This window comes from Saccostrea cucullata, unplaced genomic scaffold (assembly GCF_032062105.1).
Source record: "Saccostrea cucullata isolate Sc308-1 unplaced genomic scaffold, CSIRO_AGI_Scuc_v1 ctg14, whole genome shotgun sequence".
NCBI lineage: Eukaryota > Metazoa > Mollusca > Bivalvia > Ostreida > Ostreidae > Saccostrea > Saccostrea cuccullata.
In genome coordinates this window covers 568860-593758 of record NW_026941090.1, presented here as the reverse complement: position 1 = coordinate 593758, position 24899 = coordinate 568860, and the positions used below count along the sequence as shown (strand labels likewise).

The window sequence follows — 24899 nt, the reverse complement described above, 5'->3', positions numbered from 1 at the left end:
TAAAATAAAACAATAATATATATAGCTTTTTATTTGAATTTATATACTAGACTAGGTACGTAACAGGTTAGTTAGAGGGGATTGAACCACGAGAGAGGAACAACAGCTAAACGGACTACTGAACTTTGATTGAGATTTACAGCTGTATATGGTTTGTCTAATAGTATGAAGGTCTACACAGAAAACAAACTCGCAAGTTATAAATCTTCATACTTACAAAATATCATGCAACTAATCATAGATTTTTTTAAACATGACATATATGACGGTGGAAAATTAACTTCTTAGACATTTAAAGGTATTTTTACACCCATGTCTATGTTTCATTGACCTATTATTAAATTATGTGAACTTCATTCGAAAAATTTCCGTGATGGAGTTTGGGGGTTTAAATCCCGTCTGCGAATCAGTAAATTTGTAAATTTAAAACGAAAGAGCAGGCTCTAGTGGTAAGGCGACCCAAACTAATGGTAAACAAGTTGATGACACTAGAAGATCAGCAGTCTCGTTTTATTTAATCATTTAGATAGTTCTGTGATCGACACAATGACCTTATGGTCAAATAAATCTATTGAGATCTATATTTCACATTTATAGTTGGGCCATTATTTACCCATTGAATTGTCTAAAGATTTATTTAGGATGTGGCCGATTGGGAGGGGATGTTAACTCCTGCATGGCACCTGATATTATTTCAGATGTTTTAGAGGTCCGTGTTTGCCGTGCTTCAGATTTCTATTTTTAGAGTGATTAACAAAGAAATATAATATTTGACGAAAACTGTTTTCAACCTAGGTTTGTCGCAGCTAGGGCGTACATGACTTACCCTATGTTAATATTACTTTTTTTGAATGATAGGTTTCTTATCAAATTTAAGATTTTTTAAAGAAAACTTTAAAACACAGAATCTTAAAGTACACCGTCGTCTTACTTGCACAGATCACATTCACATAGAAATATTTCTGTCTGTTTCACAAGTGGGTCTTAAGGGAACTCTTAAAATGTTGACAACTTACAAATGACTCATGAGTTACTAAAAAACCACAATTGCGATTTTTAAAGGACATACTAGTAACAAAACCAACTGTGTATTTGTAGAAAAGGGATTCTGATTTCCTGTGTTCAATTATACTTTTATATATTCTTTTCTACAGTGTTTGAATCTTAGAAACTCTGCTTAGAAAGACTGTATTGATTTAAAACGCCTTTAAAAAGAAGGAATTTACGTTTTCGAGGAATACAGAAATTTAATTAATTGTAAAGATCATCTGTACTTATAAAGAACAAGAAAGTTCGTGTTATCAAAACAAAAGAGTTCATAAACATCTGATTAAGTGTGTAGACCATTTGTACTGATAAAGAGCAATAAAGCTTTGTGGGCGAATGTTCTTATTTTATCACATCAAATCACTTAAAACTAACTAGTATGAAAATCAATTATTGTCTATTTTTGTATACTTATGTATTTATATTTGTAATTATATTACCCTATTAATTTAGTCAAATACCCTATACTTCAATTAGACTTAGAAATTACATGTACACGCTATAACTAAAAAAAATCTTTCATTTAAAAAGACAAAAAACAAAAAACAAAAAAACAAAAACAAAAACAACCAAAAACAGTGATAGTCATTTAATTAAGAAAACATACCAATATTGCTTAAAGGACCATAACATGATGATGCTTTCTATGATAATTTAAATATCAAACAATTATCTCTTTTCTTAGTCAGTGGCATTAATGAATTTTGATTATTTCCAAATGTAAATATATGCCATAAATTCTATTTTTTAACATTGTACCACTGGGATCTCTCAATTCGTACATGTTAAAAATGAAATATGGCTCAGTGTCTTTATTTAAACCTATTTAATTTTATAAATTGTTATCAAAAATAGATTTAAACATTCTAAATATTTAGTTTTGAATGAAAAAAAGACCAACATTTCTTTAACTGAATAAACTTTGTAGCGTACTAGTTAATTCATCTAATATTATACTTGAACCAAATGGTTGGATGACACTTATTAAGGTGATCTTATATTTAACCTTTTCCACACAAAATAATGATGAGAAATATACTTTTCTCAATGCTGTAAGTTCTGGAACCTAATCTTATTGTATTCCTATCCTAGTGAGTTATAATGTCTGGTCCAAATTTGCGGAATAATGATAGAAATAGACATTGTTGCTATATATAACAGTTGTCCAGGAATTTAACATATCGTTTTTCAATGATTTCAATAAACAATGTATACAGCCCAAACATAATACATATCAAAATACTTATTTTCTTTCAACATTTTAAATTTTGATCATGGAATATCGTACAAGGTTAGAAAATTGAAAGTAGAAGAATATTGTTAGACTTACATGTATGCAAAGTATTGAATGAAATTTCAGAATTGAGCATGTCAATGTCAATCAAAACAACTAAAACAAAACTCCTCCCTTATATCTATTAAGTATAAAAGGGGCTAAATTACACCCATAAATTATTAATAAGCAGAGACATGAGGACTACGTTAGGATTATTAGTTGTTTCCGTTGCAGCGCTAGCAGTGTGTCTAGGGTCTCCACTTGTAAGTAAAGATCTAACGTAACTTTTAAATACGGTATCACTCACAGTATATGTTTAGAATTAATGGAAACTGGGTGAATAATAGAACTGGACCTTTGACTTTGCTAGCTTGTACACAAATGATGTTGTGATCAGTAAGTATAATTACGCGTGTTTTATCACATTAAAATAGAAAAATATATACTAGAATTTTTCCTCAAAGCACGGAAAGATGAATTTAAAATTAAAAGGATAAAAACTTACAGGAAAAAAGGGGCCTTACTTTTAGCAGGATGCAATTCCGCCACCCCCTTTTTTGAAATAAAACGGAAAAAAGAAATAATTAATTACCTAAGAATGAACATGATGAACTATCTATGCTTATTATATACTAGTATCTCTCTTTAACAAGTTAACTTAACAAAAATGTACTCGATGTTGACATACAAAAAAAAATCGACATATGCATAATGTTTTGCATTATTCAAAACAAAAAAATAAGAGCAGGGTAAACACGGGCAAAAATCATCATAGAAGGTATATGTTGCAAAAGAAAAGTTAGCATTCCTTTTCAACCGATCATACCTGCAATGCACTAATTTTGAAGACCTGGTAAAAGAATTTCCGTAGACAGTTTAGTGTAAAAAATTCTAGCAACTGGTTAAAAAAAGTCATGCGCATTAGACCAAATGTCAGTATGTATTTGTTAAGTAGATCATTGTTTCGACCCTTAAATTTGAATTTATTTGTTAAACGTTCATTCGTTTTTTTCATTAACTTGCAAATAGAGGGCTATAAATTAAATCTCTATTCGACCCTTACCGTGTTGTTGAGCGAACTTCCCCCATCTTTGAATTACCCGGAAAGTCTTGCTCTAGAGTGAGCTTTCTTCATACTGTGAAGTTTAAATCTAGCAATACTTTCCCCTCAATGGAAGACAATAAAAGTTCCATGGGAAGTCTCACTCTACAGCATGACTATAAGGGTGGGGGCTGGCTTTGGGTAAAGTCTCATTCCAAAACAAGGCCTTTGAGCAGTGAAGGATCGTTTTGTGCCAAAACCTACTGCAACACCGAACCTTGGTTTATACGGTCTCAACCAAACGACCGGACTCCACGTCCCACAGCGGACATCGAACCCGCGACGTAAGGATCAACTCTTTACTTCGCAACACCTTACTTTTACTCCAAATTGTCTCCATTTCAGAAAAATAATTCTTTTTATGTTATTTATGAACCCGAACTTCTTTCTTACGGATATTGAGATAAATTACAAATTGTTATGATATTTCCTGTAAGAGTCATTTCTTTATAAGAATCTCTGATTTTTTGTTAATATGTTATTTGCACAAGTATGTTGAACGATGTTTTTGCAATCTAATATTTAGATCTTACCTGAAATAGCACTTGTTATTTGTAAATGTGTATATATTCAACAGGAAGGACGGGGCTCCAATGACGATATTAACCGGAAGTTACGGGATTTACCGTCTTCCAAAAGTAAGATTAGAACAGCCAGGTTTTCTATAGATGGTGGAAAGGTGCATTTCATTTTTAACTTTTCATATATTTTTTATAAATACTGCTTAAAATGTCATATGTAATCTAATGTTAAAAGTATTTAAAGCAAAAGATTGGATGTTCTGATGATTACTATTAATAAAGTTCGTTCAGCTTATAGTCTTAAATCTTAAATTTTCGTTGATTTTTTACTGCATTTTTCAAAAAAAAAAAAAAAAATCAGGAAACAGTTACCGTGAGGTGTGAGGAGAATCTTAATCCTTGTATGAATAATGCAGTCTGCAATGAGGAAGGGAACTGTGAATGTCCCGTGGGATACACCGGCGTTACCTGTGAGAAAGAGTAAGTAAATTAAAATCCTTAAAGCTGAACAGGGCTCGTAGAGAGGCATACGCCATTTTTGATATAAATATCTACGATATCAACATCAAGCTATGGTACATGTACGATGGCATACTCTTCACATTCTTGACATCTGACCGCTTTAATTTCACGGGTACCGGCGTAGAATGGCGACCCGTGTTCGTACTGGTTATCTTACCTTTGTTTACACTTTATTGTAGTTACATATACTCATTTTGGGTCAAGTACAAAATAAGACGAAAATAGTCCTATCCACATAATCTGCAGTAAATCGGTTTTGTTATTATAAGATTAAATATTCATATATTATATTTATATTCTTATATAAATATATGAACAAAACATTAAATGCAAATTACTTTTTAATGAATATTAAACAAATGAAATTGTTTTCTTTGAAAGGTCTACTGGTCAGAGACCAGTTTAAGAGCTTACAGGTGCGATAACAGTTTAAATGAAGAACAAAAATTTGACAGGTTTGACAGGTTTGACAGGCGTCCGTCCGTCTGTAGTCAGTATATCACAATTTTTCAAATTTTATTCGCTGTCTGATAACAGTCCTCCTACAATTTTGTGTATTATGCTCCGATTTCAATATAATATATAAATTTGGCACACAAAATACATTTGTAATGTTGTCACTACACTATAAAAGCACATTTATTAACATAAAATAGTGCATCGGTTTTTGATTTCGATGAACGGTCTACCTGTCGACCTGCCTGTCATGGTTACTAAAAATAGAATTTTTTTTGAACAAATGATATTTTATGAAAATATATATTTACCTATAAAATGCATTTATAATAATGTCTCCTTCTACAGTTTTGGTTCATTTATGATTTCAATGTAACTTATCACACAAAATCATTTGTAGACTACACTAATGATCCATTTTATATAATAATTGGTTGACTGTGCATTGGTTTATATAACTAATTTACCAATAATGGCCCCAAATATTCAAATATTCACATTTGATTCATATGCAAAATATGCTAATTTATTTTATTTTGTACATTTATGAATATTGATGAATATGCAAAAAATAATATTCTTACGACTATTTTCGATATTGACTTGAGCTGTTTGTTTTTTATACTGTACTGACCTTTTGGGTATCTTACTCTCCTGCAATAGACATGAATAGGAGAGGTTCACAGTTACTTTTGTCGCTTGGGGTGCTGTATAGCATATGCCCGTCTACACTGCTGACGACTGATTAAACTGAACAGTGACTAAGTGAATTGCTCTATATATAGGGAAACTCAGATATAGAGTTCCGTCGAACACATTCCTTGTATGAATCTAGTTCAATTTTAATGATGATATTTATCTTTAATTTTTCTTTAAATGTTGTTTTCATTGTGTTAAATTTCTGTTTTAGCTCTCGTTGTGATTTTGAGCAAGAATTTTGCCTCAAAAATTCTGGAAATAATACCATTAATTTTACAAGGACTTCTGTAAGTAATTAGTCTATTTATCGCAAATGTTCGACCACTAAAATCTTAACTTCTCTAACAAAAAAGATTGATTTTGTCATATCAGGTTAATATATGAATGAATTTCTCTTACCGATTAAGTTTTTTCCATATCTGAAGATAATTATTGATACTATTTTAGTCATGTAAGTAAATTTATTTCTGCATATCTTGAATTCATAGAAACGTCTGCAAATACCTATTTTATAGCCAATCTTGCGCAAGAAATCAGCAAGCTGCCAAAAATATTAAATTTATTATAATCAAGCATTTTCACTAATATTTGTTGATCTTAGGTTTTCTTCTATTTCAAAGTTAATTTAAACATTTGAATAGAAATTATTTAACAGAGAGAAAGGTTAATACCATCTCCATTGGACGGAGATCACTACGCCATCATCAGATCTTCACAGACATGTACAACTAAAAAATCCGGAATTATGTTCTCGTCAAAATATGTGACAGGTAAATAATAAAGTGAATTAAAAAAAGTAAAGCAAAAAATTAAAAAAAAAAATTCAAACCCCTAAATTTTTTTTTACATCTGGTCTAATTGCGTAAATTTTCTGTCTCTTTTTCTGTATCTTTAGCATCTTATTCATTGGATACTTTAAATTTCTACTTAATCAACTCTTTAAGAGTAAATATTAATTTTTTTCACTTATAAGAATATAGATTAACGAATGGGACGTTACAGAACAAAAAAAAAAAGCAAATTATTTCATTGTTATGTGTAATGCCTGATATGAAATAAATGAAAATGATGCATTGTTTTACAATAATAATGTTCTCTTTAATTCTTGTATCGAAGGAACTGTACGTGTAGAGTTTGATTACTTGGTTAAAGGAAACGGCAAACTGAGCTTTTTTTACGATGCCTTCATCGACTCAGCAAATCATGTGTATGTATCCTCTACTGACGATGTATGGCGATCATTCAACGGGACTATAACGACCACTAAAAGTAAATCCTTTGTAAGTACAATTATCATGCATTCCCATTGTCTTTAGATAATTGATATAAATTACGATAGTAACCTCGTTTTATTATATCTAGAATTAAATTTGAAACTTTCGATTTGATATGATTCATTCATTGATTGTATACTGTTTAACGTCCCTCTCGAGAATGTTTCACTCATATTGAGACGCCACCACTTGCCGATGGAGAGCTGCAAATTTTGTCCTATACTCGGCACTCAGGACTGTTGAGCATGGAAGGATCTTTTTCGTGCTAACACCTTCTGCGACACGTGACCTCGGTTTATACGGTCTCATCCAAAGGACCAATCTCCAACTCCAACTGTGGGATTCGAACCCGCGACGTAAGGATCAACTCCTTACTTCGTCGACTCCAGAGCAGACGTTCTAACCACTACGCCACGCGGGCGACTCGATTTGATATGAAGCCAACAGAATAGTTATGATATAAATAATTTTGTCTTACTCAAATGTCATATTCAGGCGGGCGACTCGGTTTGATATAAAGCCATGCAACAGAATAGTTATGATATAAATATTTTTGTCTTACTCAAATGTCATGTTCATGGTCGAGCTAAAGGTAACAGAATTGGTGATTGACCCTATTGCTTTGTGCAACTTAATTGTAAATATATATATATTTAATCACAATTGATAAATTCTTCCTTGAAATGAATCGTTTCATCTTTTTCTTTCATGACAGTATGGGTTTCGTGGTAATGTTGGCGGCGACTTGACGGATAACTTTCAGTACAATGGTGTTGTTGCTGTTGACAATGTGCGAATCACGTCAATCAATACATAATAAGGTTCGTCAATGCACTACAGTATTGTACAGTATATTTTACCCCAATCAATCCAAAAAATTAAACTAAATGTTAAAAAACACCCAAAAAATTGTAAAATGTCGCGAAATAACTGTCTGACTCTGTTTCAATACCTTCTCTCACCGACGCGATATACATGTACATGTACTTGTTTGAATTTTGTACAATGTACATTAAGTCAAACCATGGAAAGTTTTGGTTGAAAGGTTCTTCATAGCAATTTGTGAGTATTTGAATCGAGTAATCATAGAAAGGGAACAAAAAAGTCAAAATTAAAATATGAAACATGCAAGCCGAAGTATAATTATGCCCCTACTACTCCTACAAGTAAGAGCCTCGGTTAACGTCCCTACGCTCCTTATATACCTCGGACTCTTACATCCGAAGGCCATTTTCTAACGAGCACGTTCCGCCTGAGATTTTGGGCGGAACGTATTATGCGTGAAATAAACTGTTAACAAGCAATTTTCAGGTACCTACGTGTTTGCTTGAGGTATAAAAGCCACAAGAAATAATAAAATCCATTTTATTCAGTGTGCATTATTGTTAATTAATGAAAATTGTCATAATTCCAATTTGTCACCAGAAGTACTTTCGATTTGACTTCACATTAATTTTGCGGATTGCTTGTCAGAAAACGAATTTTTCGTTGCATTACACTAGTTTCGTTTCGTCAGATTTTCTGAATTCCATTTCTGAATTATAAACAGACGACTGGTTTCAAGTTCTGCTTCGATTTTAAAAATAATGGATTTATTGCTAATAAGAGAGGTTAACAGTTTTTTTATGCGTAAATTTTATCGTAAATATTGAGTATTTTATTATTTTGTACCATTCGTTAATATACAAAGCCTTATTTCTTAATAAAATAATTTATTTCCATTGGGGTTTCAAAATTTTTACAATGGATGCTAACGCGGCGCCAAGTCAAAAGTATCTCGCCGTGAACCTCTAGCATGCTGGAGTAGCCCCTACACCACACCAGAGCGTATTTTTCGGAGGACCCTTGAGCTATTGTTTTGTTGGGAAGAACATTTGAATGAAAAAGTCCATTCTACAAGACCTGTGTTTTGAAGTCTATTTAAATCACTAATCATTTTGCAAATGTAAATTCATGCGATGGAAGAAATTATAATTATGCTTCATAGAATTTAGCTGTTTATTTTCTCAAATATTTTTTTTTTTCCAGATCATCTCCGACTGAGTGCTATAAATAAGCAGAATTTCATATAATTGTACCTGGTGTGAAATTATATTAAAGACTGCATAAGATTACACTAGTTTATAATTTTTCTGATCTGTTGAACTCCAAATGTGGTTACTGCCAAAATCTAAAATAGAGTCGAAAAACAAGCAATATAAGGGAAATAAATTATAAAGAAGGACACAGAAAGGAGGAACATCTCGCAAATAGCAAACCTATAAATCAAGGAATATTCGACATTGATCCCGGTGTAAAATACGTCATTTTCGTCTCTCACAGAACTCATTCATCTACTCACTAACAAATGAACATACACGATTGTGCTGCTATGATCCTTTCGACTCTGCATGTTGTTATGGGATAAAAAGGGTCATTTTCAGATATTTTTCTATTTTATTTTTAGGCAGATTAGTAAAAAATGTTTCTTTATCAATATAATCATTCTATATTATGATATTATGCTTAATATGAATTTCTACTAATACTCTATATCTTCAGTATTATAAAGACGGTTTTTTCGCGACTCTTTTGACCTGAACAAGAGCAAGCAACAACAGTCATTGATCCTTGAGATCCTTCAGAATGCTGAAAATATCCAATAAACAAAGGGACCCATAGTCCACAACGTCATGCTGATCACATATCATTGTCTTACTGGTCACAATTTTTTTTCCCGTATTCGAGTTGGTTGGAGTTAAGGGTTTTCATATTCAGGACTGTTTTTCTCGTGACAAGGATCTTTTCTGGGTACCAAAGAAAGATCTCTTGATCCTGGAGATTTATAGCTAAGCATCAAGTATTTCTAAACCTACCACGAACAGGAGGCTTTCTTGTCTGATCTTAACACATGAATTAAGCTATAAAACTTAGCCAAGATTTTTTTTTCATATTCGATTAACGCATTACGAGGGTTGTCCCAAAACGTCGTAGACAGGGCAGATCACCTGGTTTCTCTTTACTATATTGAATTTCATTTCTTATCATAGTAAAGAGCAACATTTAATGATCATGAATCCCAAGTTTCATGATTAACACATTTAGAAAGAAAATAATGCCAACATGAAGAAAGCTTAAAAGTGTACATCGGCACACGAAATGCAAACGTAATTTATGTCTCATAGAGTCATGTCAAATCATTTTTAAGTAACATATTGTCCCGTACATTTAACTTATATATATATATAATTAATTTTGTTTGTATTCTCTCCTCTCATTGGTTGAATTCCAAAAAAAAAAAAAAAACGCAGAACATTTTGTATAATCTGGTTTGGAATGGGGACACACCCCCTTGACGACCGGCTTAATCATCATATCCGTGCAATCCCCCCATTTCCAGTCCTCGGAATCCATGGAAAATTCCAAATTTAAGAAATGTACCTTAAACTTTAAACAATTACTCGTTCTTACCTCATGTAAACAAACATCATGGCTGCTAGATCTTTGTATCAGTTATTACCTCCCCTCGCTTCAAATCACTTCCGTTACTATGGTTGTATTATTGACAATTTTACATCAAAAGTTGTTTAATTGTTTTAAAATTAAATTATAAGGGATACCATATTATCGAGTATAATCTGCTTTGGGTCAGTTTACAGTTGACCCAAAAATTAACCACTGTCCATCAAATAACTTATATTATTATTTAATATTGGCTTCTCATGATTTTTAGGTGGTATACCAGACTGTGAGACTATCCACTGTCCATCAAGTTTTTTTATTTGTCAGATTTGACTTTCAGCCCTCGACTGAAACCAACGTATAGCCCCCTTTTTAAGGAAGAAATTCTTCAAAATCATACATGTCAGTTTTAAATACTGTAGAAGTCCTTTTTTCCACGGGTTTTTCCGCGGAATAATTTTTATATTAAAACAACTTCATTATATGCCTTACATTTATATTAAGCCATTTCCGTGGATCACATAGCGTAAATTAATACCACGCGGAAAAGAGTACTTCTACAGTATTTAAATATTAAAACAACTTAAATGAATTGCTATATCAATAGGGTATTCCGAAACTTCATAAAAACCCTTACAAACAAGGATACATAGTGGGTTCGAGTAGATGTTCTACCAAGCCTCTTTCTCTACTCCTCACTAAAATATCAACAGTAGTGAAGGAGAAACTTCAAGAGTACTGTGCAACTTAATATTTGAGAAGTGGTGTAAATCAGATGTGGATACTAAAAAAATCTCCAAGAAAATATTGGAACGTTTGATAAAAAGATGCTTGAGTTTCTGACTGAAAAATCTTTGTGGTTTTTTGGAGACAGATCTTCTGATAATCTATTGGAATTCCCATGTGTACCAATCGCCCCGTTATTAGCAGACCTTTGTTTTCATGTGAAAAAGAATTTGCGCAAAATCTTTTACGTGTATAGAAGAAAACACTTGCTGTAGCCTTCAAATCGACTTTTATATATATCCACGACATATTGTCAATTATAACAAAAGCTATTCATTCTTCTGTTAGCTGCAGGACTGTAGCTCTCCGAAAATATTGAAAGACCAGACTACAGTGCCACCCATTGAAAAAAACTGTATATTTATTGCGCACAAAAAAGTGCGTTTTTTATCGACTTATTTTTCCATGTTCTCAACATATTACTAACGTGTACTCCTAACATAATCTTTCACTGTTTCCACAAGAAAACATACCTTATAGTTGTTGTTTATAGCCCTCTTGTCCCTGAAATCGAGATCATCGAAAATTTCGTCTGTTTATACTGTCATTTTGGTTTGTAAGATAATTCGGCCCAACGCGCTTCGTGTAGATGTCAACTAGGAAAGTAATTGATAGAAGAGTACGGAATTTTTAAAAATCTAATTTTTTTGCAATTGATGTAAGAATTTGGAAGAATTAATCAATACACAACCATTTTTTCAATGGGTCTCACAGTAGCTCTCCGGTCTGTCAAATTATTTTTTAAGGTAGCTACAGATCTGCAGCTTTTCTTACGTGAGCACGATATATCCCAGTAAGCTTAAAATAAAAGATATCATTTGGTCTGACACATTTGTTTCATATTTGGATTTTTAACTAGAAAAAGACGTTAATGACTATCTAACAACATAGCTTTATGAAAAACGTGATGACTTTAACTTTTCATTGGTAAAATTCCCTCACTTATGCAGCAATAAACCTTTGTCATCTGCATACTGACTTTATAATTCTCAGTTGACTCGATACGGAAGAGCATGCTCTACGTGTGAACAGTTTCTAAAACAAGGTAATTATTGACAAACAAGCTGATGATGAAAGAATATCTGCAGTATTGCTTAAAGTCATCATTTCGTAACTGCTATGGTTAATACAATGACCGTGTCAGCAAATACAATTTATCATGAAGTTAAATGCTGACTGACTTTTTTTTCTTAGTGATTGTAAGATCATTATTTACACACTAATTTCCTCCCCCATGGCACATTACATGTATCACACCTATGATGTTTTTGATGTTCGTGTTTGCTCTTCTCTAATTTTGTATTGTTTTATGGACTTTTTAGCTCCAATACTATTCGCTATCTTTACATATTTCATGGTAGTACAAAGATACATATGTACAATAATTACGGACGAGCAGAGATTACAGGAGGACAGATAGTGTCAATTTTGTTTTTTTTTTTTTTTTTTTTTTTTTTTTTTTGTGAAATGCACAATTTCCTTGTAAACGCTGGATCAATATTTGTCATCAAAATATAGAATTTTGTAATATTTAGATTTACATATAGTAATCCTTAACAGAAAATCTTTTCGAAAATAACATAACACATGACATTCCAGTAAATAATGAAATTTGTCTCCGATTGGATATTTTTACATACATAAATTGTAAAAAGCACACGCTTTCATTTCTCTCACACTACGCAGCGAGAAAGAAACTATATTCTACATCGTTTTACATTGACGTTGCAAAATATTTTGAAATAAATGTTGCATTTTGAATTTACAAAATTCATGCTTTTACTAAATAAACTTAGCAGCATTTTATCGAAAAATGCGAAAATCAACTTTTCTCAAGTTTAGTGAGTACCTGCTAGGGAATTATTCTGATTAAAATCAGATCCTTGATCCGCTTCATTATCTTTTATGGTAGCTACACGAGGGCTCTGTTGCGACCATAAAAAAATAAAGGGAAAATGAGGATAAGTACTTGAAGTGAAAAAAGACGATGGTATGAAGGAGCGGATTGCGGATCTGATTTTAATCAGATTGGGAAGTATTCGATATTTGTCATGTTTCATGATGATAAAAAAGAAGCCCTAAACTCTTACGAAAACCAACCGATAACGATTGTGACTTACCTTAACATGATAATAGATCGAGTGCCGAATTGCAAGGCTACCGCTTGGTAATTCTATTTTTAGAGCGACTCTGAGGACTAACGACAGTTTTCACTAGTACACCGGACAAAAACATCTTTCATTTATTACATATCGTGTTAAGATTTTTAAAATGATGTATTAAACAAAGTCGCATGATTTCATTTAAATTAAACTGTTTTTTAGAAAACAAATAAACAGAATTTCAAAATGATGCAAAATCACAATCTTATTTGTCAGAGTGTTCATATAAGAATATTAGAAGGCTCGTTTAACCCCTTCCATGGCAAAGATTTTAAGCATTTCTAGACAAATTGATATTAAGATTTCAATGCATTTTTCTGAGTATTTCTTGTAATCTTTGTACATACCAATGAATATCTGAAATCAGGTATTGTGTAGTTTCTGAAAATGATTATAAAAATATCATTTCAGTTGCCATGGCAACGTTGTACACAAAAATCATACAGTAATTTTCCTTTATTCAAGAATGAGTTTCATTCTAGTTTTTTTTTTTTTTTTTTTTTTTGCTTAGTTAAATATATCAAAAATATTCTATAGTTGTGTTGAAAATTATGAGCATGTTGTACAATTTTTTGTACAAACCAATTTTAAGTATTTTAGGGGATGGAATGGTGTTGGTAGGTAATCACCAAAATTTAGCATTTTTACATATACAGTGTACCTGTTACATTGATTTCAATAATGGCAAAATCGCTCAAATAGTGCGCAAAGTTTAAATCAAGGTAGCAAAAAACAGGTACAACCACTAAACAAAAATTCTGTATATTATTTTATCATAATTATTTTCTCTTTCCAACGGTGCAAGATTTATTCTGATATTAGCAGTATTAACGAAGTTATGAATGTTTGTACACACTATACTTGTTTAACAAGTCAGATGCGTAGAAATGCGTAAGTGCCATGTAAGGGGTTCAAGTCGTCATTCCTAAGTTCTATGATCGATAAAATGACCTTGTCATCAAATACAACTTTTTCATACTGATTGTTAGGCCATTGTTTGCACACTAAGTTGTCCATGGATTTTTGCCGTCATTTTCCAATCATAACAACGAGCACACGATGGGTGTATCCGGTCGGGAGGGGATGCTTACTCCTCAATAGCACCTGATCCCACCTCTTATGTTTTGGAGGTCCATGTTTGCTCCACTTCTATTTTGAATCGTTTCATAGACTTTTGATCTTGAATACTGTTCGTTATCTCCACGTATCTCATTTAGACGTTGAACACTCCAAGGTATATACTTGAACATTTATCTAACGAGAAAGAAAAGACATGATATTATCGAGAAAATCTATCTTCAATTTATACTACTGTTAATCAGAAGAAAAAATGTATCAAGTACATTGGCAGTGTTCTCTCGAACGTTATCTAGCTCATATTGATATGCATATATATAACTACGCATACACATTTGCAAATATTCCGTTAATAATATATAAAAAGCTTTCAATGTTAACACAGATTGATACAAACTGTTGTATTGATAATTCCGCTATCTAATACACATGCTATTTGTGGGTACATATAATGTATATTCAAGTTCGTCCAAATCATGGTCAAAGGGTTAGGGCATGGTTACAATAGGCCATCAAAGTTTAATATAAAATATAACAGTTTTCAGTCGTTGGGAACTTTTTAATTCACAAAAAGTTTATAAGTTTCTTACATGTACTTTAAATTCTTATTCCAAGAAAAATTATTTTAAAAATTGTTCATTGCTTTTTCTGACCCAAAATTTAACATAAAACAATATGAAATCGTGTAACATTGCATCAATTTAATCAAAACATTTTTCTCTGAATATTTATGAATTCTTATACATGTATACAGCTGTATCATATATTAGTTACTAGTAAATTTATAATAAAAATGCAACTCATTATCATAATTCCTGTTACATTGTATTTCATTTGTTATATATCGAAACGATGTATCACAGTGAGCTTGAAATGAACAATATAACAGAATCTGTTATATCTGTATGGAACGCCGTAACTGCCCTATGTGGAGAACTTTCATTATATGCTGGTACTTTGTCATTATATGCTGGTACTTTGTCATTATATGATGGTATTATGCCATTATATGATGGTAATTTGTCATTATATGATGGTATTTTATCATTATATGATGGTATTTTGTCATTATATGATGGTATTTTATCATTATATGATGGTATTTTATCATTATGTGATGGTATTCTATCATTATATGATGGTATTTTATCATTATATGATGTTATTTTGTCATTATATGTTGGTATTTTGTCATTATATGATGATATTTTATCATTATATGATAGTATTTTATCATTATATGATGGTATTTTGTCATTATATGATGGTATTTTGACAGTATATGATGGTATTTTATCATTATATGATGGTATTTTGTCATTATATGTTGGTATTTTATCATTATATGATGGTATTTTGTCATTATATGATGGTATTTTATCATTATACTACTTTTCATTATACTTATTTTCTTTATACAACTTTTCATTATATTACTTTTCATTATATGCTACTACTTTTTCGTCATTATTTGTAGTCTCGATCATCCAGACGATTGTCTCTATAACACAATTTCCCTGTTCCTAGACTGGCAGTACGAAATCGAGGATCAGACAGGCAAGCCAGTCTAGGTATGGTACCAGTATTTCACTTGGCTGACGCAAAATAATCTCGGAATCTTCCCTTCCGATTCGGGCATTTTGATACGAGAATGGAGCTGAATTTTTTTATGAGATGAAAAACAACATGTAAACTTCCTGTATTGACCAGATTTATTAAAATTTAGTGCGTGCTGAGTTTTCTATATACTGTCAATAGTGAGGAGTGATTAGGCCCTGGACTAGATTTTCAAACACCTGCTCGACTTCGACCGAAACAAAAAAATCAGTTAGGTCATTCAAAACATTACTTGAAAAATGCTGGCCCCGGGATCGTGAAACATCTTAAGCTTAAGTTGATCAAATTCTTTATTTTATAATAAAATGTTGTAAAGTCAAGCAGATCAGAATTAAAATATTTTTAATATTGTTTCACAGAGATGTTGTTATGTGCAAATGAAGATATAAATTCCATAATTAATAAATATTTTATCGTTAATTAAAAATTTGACTTAAGTCTTAGTTATGTTTTTATGATTCTGGAGCCAGGAGTTTAAATTCAATGTTCTTTGTTCATTATTGTATACAACATTGTTTACGCTTGGTCTCTTGAAGATATATTATCGATCAAGAGAAATTATATAACATATTATTTCTTTCCGCTTTTTGAATTTAAGCAAACCACGTCAGACAAGCTTTTTAGTAAAGATTTTAGTACCGAAAAATACAAAGGCATCCAGCAAGGCACGCAAGTTTGTTTCGATCGAAGTCGAGCAGGTGTTTGAAAATCTAGCCCAGGACCTAATCAGTCCCCACTCTTGACAGTATATAGAAAAATCAGCACGCACAAAATTTTAATAAATCTGGTCAATGCAGGAAGTTCACATCTTGTTTTTCATCTCATAAAAAAAATTCAGCTCCATTCTCGTATCAAAATGCCCGAATCGGAAGGGAAGACTCTGAGATTATTTTGCTTCAGCCATGATTTGACGTGAACCTAAGTGAAATACTGTTACGATACCTAGACTGGCTTGCCTGTCTGATCCTCAATTTCGTACTGCCAGTCTAGGAACAGCAAATTTGTGTTATAGACAAGCATCTGGATGATCGAGACTACAAATAATGACGAAAAAGTAGTAGCATATATTGAAAAGTAGTATAAAGAAAAGTAGTATAAAGAAAAGTAGCATAATGAAAAGTAGTATAAAGAAAAATAGTATAATGAAAAGTAGTATAATGAAAAGTAGTATAATGACAAAATACCATCATATAATGCCAAAATACCAGCATATAATGACAAAATACCATCACATAATGACAAAATACCATCATATAATGACAAAGTACCATCATATAATGACAAAATACCATTATATAATGACAAAATACCATCATATAATGATAAAATACCATCATATAATGACAAAATACCATCATATAATGACAAAATACCATCATATAATGATAAAATACCATCATATAATGATAAAATACCATCATATAATGACGAAATACCATCATATAATGATAAAATACCATCATATAATGACAAAGTACCATCATATAATGATAAAATGCCATCATATAATGTCAAAGTACCAGCATATAATGAAAGTTCTCCACATAAGGCAGTTACGGCGTTCCATATATCTGTTTAATATTTGGATAACTTTCGACTAAAAGTTTAAAAACAAAGTATTATGATAAACGTGATTACTTTCACTTTTCTTTCGTCAACTTCCCTATGCAGCATGCTTATCTCCTGCATAGGGGATGTATTTCTCTCCATTGATTTGATATGGAAGAGCATGCTCTACTTATGAACAAATTCTAAAGTTATTGACAGATAAGTAGATAAAACAAGAATATTCCCAGACTCGTTAAAGTAATAGTTTCGAAAGTTCTTGGTTGATGCATGTACAATAAGCTTGTCAGCAAATAAAATCTTACATCAAGTAAAATCCTGACTGACCTTGTTATACTAATTGTTATAAGACATATTTACATACTGAATCTCGACGTTTTTTCCGTGGTATGACAAGATTGATTGATTGATTGTATACTGTTTAACGTCCCTCTCCAAAGTATTTCACTGATATGGAGACGTCACCATTGCCGGTGAAAGGCTGCAAATTTAGGCCTATGCTCGGCACTCAGGGCCATTGAGCAGGGAGGGATCTTTATCGTGCCACACCTGCTGTGACACGGGGCCTCGGTTTTTACGGTCTCATCCGAAGGACCGCCCCATTTAGTCGCCTTTTACGACAAGCAAGGGGGTACTGAGGATCTATTCTAGCCCGGATCCCCACGGGGCGGTATGACAAGAAGCGCATGGGTTGTGTGACCGATTGGAAGGAGATGCTCATTACCCTCATTGTTTTGTCACTCACTGTAAAGGGTTAAAGTCAGCATATATTGTCAAAATTGTACCATTTCATGAATATGTCTTTGTGAAATTAAAAAGAAAACATTGTCTTTTACACCTTTCTTGCAAAGAATTATTGATATACAGAAAATTGTTTATATGCCTTTTTGTAATGGAACTAATTGGCACTCTTAGATGCTCTGTATAAACGTTGAAATGTCAACACTTTCGTCTCAGAAAAAATTTATATTTAATGAGTAAAGGAATGAGTATAGAAACAAAATCAAAGTTTATTTATTTATCGATCTAGTCCTCTTAAGAGAGTTTGCATCTTCAGACTTCGTGTTAAATGTATTCACCAGATTAAGTGAACAAAAAGTTCGTGTTATCAGGAAGTACAATCCGTGATCATTTATTTAAATGAGTGGGCCATTTATACTGATAAAGAGAAAAACAAGTTCAGTGGGCGACTACTCCTTTTATCACATAAAAATCATAGAAAAGTGTATATATTTTGAAGATCCATGATCGACTATTTTTGTACAATTGGTGTACTTTATAGACGTAAGGTTAAGATATTGAAGATTTTATGTACTGAACCTTTCCACATTAGTGAAGAATCCCCTCGGTAATTTAAGAAGGTATATCATACAGTATATTACCACCACAAAATTTTATTTCCAACGCTATCGTTAACAGTTTTGACTGAGAGATGTATTGGAAATAAACGTATTGCGAGTTTACCATCCTCTCCCATTTTACTGGTGAAGTTAACCTTTCCTATATAATTTTATCAGTCACTTTTTATGAGTATGGAATTTGCATTACTAGCGGATTCTCATTTTATTTATCATATTCACCCAGGATCAGTTTCATCAACAAATCTGATTCACTTTGGTTTCTTCAAATGTTAAAATTACACAATAACGGTCCATCCATCCAATATTATGGCATCTTTAAAGACAAAAAAATTGCAAACATTACAATAATATGTTGATTCAGAAATAGTTGCACCCATCGTGTTGATTTTGATAGATTTCAGCGATATAACTGTTCAAATTGTGTAGCTCCATATTATTAATATATATTTAGATTCAGAGAAAATTTGCTTTCGAGCAAAGTCAACGTTGGAGAGATTTTTTATTTATGGTGATTTTTGTTTTTGCTTTCAAAAAGTTATGGGGGATGTCATAGAACAGCGGCAGATCCAGGAATTTCAAAAAGGGGGCAGTAAAAGTTAGGGGTTGGGCTGCATTGAAGCCCCCAGTGGTTCTAAGGCAAAGCCCTGGTTGGTGTTCGAGGGCAAAGCCCCTGGAAGCTGACGAGTTCTTAGAAATAAATTAAGAGATGTTTTCCCTTGATTTTAGGATAGTGGACATTTAAGTTTTACATATAAAAAAAATCAAAAAGGGGGAGGGGCGCCAGTCTATAAACCGCCTTTGTAAAATATTCCAGAGGAAAAGTTGTAAAAGTATATACTCGTAGAAAAAGTGAGGGCTAAACATTCATTTAATTTAATAAAATATCTTGTAGAAAAGCAGGGGCTAGCATTTGGAGGAAGAATAGCTATGCGGGAGGTTTACAATACGATTTGATATTAATTTTGTTTCCTGTATTCTCCGTATACATGATGTACAGGGTTCCTTGGTATAGTTGCCATAGACAATGTGAAGGTGACTTCAATCAAGACCACATGAGAACTTCCAATACTGCAGAGTTTTGTGAAACATTTGCATTGAGATATATTAATAAAGACATGTGTTATGCCTGTTTGAATATTTTATTACTTACATGTACTTATTCTACATATTTTCAGTGCCTTCCGTACATCAAATACTAGTACATGCACATCATTAGACTTGTGCAAACCATCGTATGATGTGAAACATAACATACTTGATCAGAATTATAATCTACAATGGAATATCCAAGAGATATCTCAGATATTCTTATCCCTTATAAATGATTGGAATTGTAAAATTTCTGACTAAAAAAGAACTTTAAATGAATTCTTCGGATATTTCATCTGAAACTAGAGGCACTCAATGTTACCCCCGCTATTCATATGATCATAATGGCAAAGTCCATATTTTGCTCTGGGAGACACGAAATAAGTGCCAGGGCAAAAAGTAAAATATGAAGATTACAGTAGCATTATGTAAAAAAGAATCTGTGATTGAATCATTACGTTTTATTATATTGCATAGGAGGAGTGGCGGATGAGAGATTGTAACCCTTCAGTATATTGTAGAAAGAATGGCAATGTCCATGTTTTGCTATGGGAAACGAAGAAATATGAGTCGGATCAAAAATGAAAATAGAAGGTGCACGATTGCACTTTGTATTAAACAAAGATTCTGTGAAAGTTTCATTAAAATTCGTTCAGTGGTACATGTATAAGAGGATTTGCGGAAGGATATGGAGATAACGAACAGCATTCAATATCAAAGTCCATAAAACAATACAAAATTGGAGCATAGCAAACACGGACCACCGAAACATCAGAGGTGGGATCAGGTGCCATGGAGGAGTGACACCCGCCGTGTGCTCCTTGTCATGCTTGGGAAATAACGGGAAAAACCGTCGTCAATTCAGTGTATAAATAATGGACTAACAATAAGTATGAAAAACGTTAGTCAGCATTTGTCTCAATGATAAATTGTATTTTCTGACAAGGTCATTGTAGCGACCATAAAATTTACTAAATGATGACTTTAAACGAGACTGTTGATATTCTTCGGATAAGATATTAGTACACTTCATAATGCGATAAAAAGAACAACAGTCTCCATGTTTTGCCATGGGAAACCCAAAATTTGTGTCGAATAAAAAAGTAATATAACAGGCACATAATAGCATTGTGTAACAAAGGTTCTGTGAAAGTTTCATTAAATTTCATTCAGAGATATAAGAGGAGTTGCAGATAAGAGATGGGTACCCCAAAACCTAACAGATGGTCGGACGATCACTTTATACCCTCCCAATTTTCAAGCGGGGGGAACTGTAGGATAAATGATTTGGAGTGTTGTTTTCAAGCTCAATGTAACTATAATACATGTATTTAGCTTTTAATACATGATAACAGAGTGTGAATAGGACACGATGCAAAAGTACTACATGCACGAAGCACTGTGTCTTAAAAATCCTAATTTCTTCTGAGCCCAGACAAGTATAAAAATTTTCATCGTATATACGTAGTCAAACAGTGAGGTAGGAAGCTTAATTAACGCAGATTACCTTCGTTATTGGTCAATATCCTGAAGGGTTTGCGTCAGTTCATACCATCTACACAACGGCTGATTGTTATAATGTCCGTAATAACAACAATAGGATCTGCTTCAATTTGTTTATGTATAATAAAATGATAAAAATGTCGAACATCTTAGAAAATATTTCAACTTGATATCTTTTTTTCATATAAAGAAACACTGTTTGTTTGTGTTTTTAAAGTGAAAGACAAACACGTAAAGAAGTATCATGCAAAACAAGAAAATACGTGTTTTACATGCAAAACATGACTGTTGTTTATGGCATGCTAAGTAAGTAGTATATTGCCCTCGATAACCTAATTAAGTATCCTTCCTCCCGAGAAGCTACTGCTGTTTCTTTACAATAAAAAACAATTTTGTTAATAAAACTTTATTGCAAAACAAACAGGACAACAATACGTTAACTTGTTTAGTTTTTAAAAAATGCACTGGGAAAATTCATCAGTAATTCCTTGAAAATTAAGACAAAAAACAGGCTTATTATAGAAAATGAAATATATTATATATATATATACAAAGAAAAAATCACAAAAATGGAGATCAGCGCTTAAAGTATTATACAATAATTATAATACATCATTTATGTCAGGCGAGATCTCGGATGTGTATATCATCAGGTATCACTTAAGCTTTGTAGTGTTTAAACACTTAGGAATACAATGAAACTGTTAATTTCATTTTCCACTAAAAGCTATTAAACTACATGTATTATATTTTATGACTAAGATCATTTTTAAACGCCTGCTGCATGCAATTGCAAATATAACGTTGACTGATATTAAATCAAAATTTGAAAAAATCATAATATATGCGGACTTTGACTTCCCAGAAGCCCATGAGTAAAGCTCTTTAGAAACTTTTATAACAAAGTAAAAATAATTAACACATATATACATGCAAATTGTTTTAACAAAAATATCTGATCGGTGGAGAAATGAAAGACTTAAAGCATCATTTTTATACAGAAATATATAGTACTGTATATGTCAAAATTATTGCCAATAAAGCATCACCGTCGAAAGATTCTTCCATATTTACAATGTACAATGCTTTTAAAAAGAAACAATACTTCATGTCTGAATTTAGGATCCAGAAATCCATAAACAAAGGGATTAGCCATATTGTTTATGAAATAAGACCTTAAAAGAAAGTTATATCCCGTGAAAGCCATCGGGGAAAGATTTTCAAAGCTGGCAGGGTCCATAAATTCAAGGACCAAGAGCACAAGATGGGGTAGGAAACTGACAATATAGATCAACGTGATCATAAACAGCATTCCCGTGATCCGTACGGTTCTCTTTTGTCTTTTTGAAAGCGATTTAACTGACAAGGAGCCACGGACAGATTGTCTGCACTCTTCGCTATCATCGTCACTCATAGACATTGTCTGTCGTTTGTAAAACTCTAGCAAGCTTTTTTTCTTCTTTTGATCACTCTTCTTATTCTTCCGAATCATTGAGGACCTGGTGTGAGAATTTTGACTAGAACTAGAGTCTTTTTCTTGCTCTATAACACCCTTAAAAATTGGTGTCACCGCATTTTCATACTCCATTCTACACTCGGAGTGTGCTTCGTCGTTTCCTTTCTTGTATGAAATTGTTTTGACTTTGACTGTGGAGAGACTGTCGTCTGTCTCAGATAAAATTTCGTCTGTTGTTTCTGGATCCGAAACTCCACAGAAGCTAAAGGATCTCCGACCTTTATTCGTTACTTTCTCTTTTCGTGCGCTTCCAGAATCGGTGGAAATATTTGCCGCTCGTTGGCGAATCTTGAACCCGACCAGAGAATAAAGAACGATAAGCACGATTGTTGTAGTAATAAATAGAAAGAAGAAAAGTCCAAAGTAAATGTAGGATTCCGAAGATTCGTATTCGTCTTTTATATAACATTCCACACCAGTAAAATTTTCACCGGGTACTTCTATAGATGAATTGCCGTACATGATAATATTTGGGATACCAAACAGGCTTGCAAAAATAACTGAGGCAAAGCATGCTTTTTTAGTTCCAAGATCTGAAATCTGTTTTCCGAACGGTTTGCATATTTTGCGATGTCTGTCAATGGAAATAAGTGTCAGTACAAAAGATGACGCCGTCACTGTAACTCCAAGAATGTAAGACAGTCCTTTACAAGACCCTTCGTCAAAGTACGTATAGGTATGGTACATATCGTATATATGATAAGGCATTCCAATTACGCAGGCCACAAAATCCAGAAGTGCAAGACACAAAATGAAAGACCGCGAACTGGAACGTTTAAATCTGAATTCGTACACATACAAAACCAGTAAATTTCCGAGGATTCCAAACACCATGAGAAGGCTCAGAAAGGCGATTACTGGCGTTAGCAGGTGCGCCAGTTGATCGTTCAGTTTTTGTAGCGTCTCCCTCTGGTGTTGAAGATCAGTGAGGTTCAGAACATTCAGGACAGGGGAATTCTTGGAGATTTCCAGGTCTCCTTCGGTTTGGTTTACGTCCATTGCGATCGGACAAAGATCGGCAATTAATTACATTCCTTAGGGCATGTGATTAATTGACGTGCAATCAATAACAGATGCTCATAAAGGATATGACAGCCAAGTGAAAACTAGCAGGAAATATAACGGAAACGCAAATAAGTCTGTCGCTGAAGCCTATTACACTAAGCAAGAACAGTAAGTATAAACGGATACAGTGAAAACTTCATTGGGCTTTCCAAAAAAGGATATATTTCTCTGCATTACGACACGATTTGCATCAATTAAAAAAAAATGAATTAAGGTCCCATTAGACAGACGAAAAACAAGGTAACGGGTGATATTATAATATAAACAAGCGTCAACTACACTAAAAGTAGGGGTTTTTTGTATCACAGAGAGTTTTATTAGTCTTCAATTAAGGCAACAAAAATCTGAAACGGACTCAATGTATACAAAAAGAAAGTAATCTTCTGACAGTGGTTCTGGCAATAACGCTAGCTCTGTAACTATTAGGTTTGCTATTAAAGAAAACAAAAATAATGCCTAAAACATCCTGACCACCCACTTGTACTCGCAAAGTCAATAAATACCTCTGACTTATTTTCTTTAATAATAATAATGATACTGTGCAATGATATTATTTTATATATTTCTAACGAGCAGTCTATTAATTGATGGACACAAGTAAAAGAACAGTAAGTAGTCAGCTTAACCACAATACCCAACTTGAGGAAGTGATTTAACGAATTTCATTACGAACTGACTGGGGACACACATGTACGTGCAGGGGGGTCAATGCGGATGCAGAACGGTCTATATAAATCAGCAATGCTGCGATCCATCCACTTATCAAAGCAATAGTGGCCTCTTGAGGATGTCTATATTTAAATATATCTAATCTACTTC

At 32.8% G+C, this 24899-nt stretch overlaps 2 protein-coding genes across 2 annotated transcripts; one reads left to right on the top strand and one right to left on the bottom strand.

Annotated features, from left to right (window-relative positions):
- The first annotated feature begins 2521 nt into the window (after window positions 1-2521).
- Window positions 2522-9011, top strand: LOC134257085 (uncharacterized). Its single transcript, XM_062739728.1, has 8 exons — window positions 2522-2586; window positions 4003-4104; window positions 4308-4426; window positions 5835-5910; window positions 6279-6393; window positions 6740-6903; window positions 7613-7718; window positions 8926-9011. The coding sequence occupies exons 3-7, from the start codon at window positions 4350-4352 to the stop codon at window positions 7712-7714; spliced, it is 534 nt and encodes a 177-aa protein (XP_062595712.1). The 5' UTR covers window positions 2522-2586; window positions 4003-4104; window positions 4308-4349; the 3' UTR covers window positions 7715-7718; window positions 8926-9011.
- Window positions 9012-21758: 12747 nt separating this feature from the next.
- On the bottom strand, window positions 21759-24114 carry LOC134257173 (uncharacterized). Its single transcript, XM_062739818.1, has one exon. It carries the CDS (start codon window positions 24012-24014, stop codon window positions 22545-22547), a length of 1470 nt encoding a protein of 489 aa, XP_062595802.1. The 5' UTR covers window positions 24015-24114; the 3' UTR covers window positions 21759-22544.
- Between the last annotated feature and the right edge of the window lie 785 nt (window positions 24115-24899).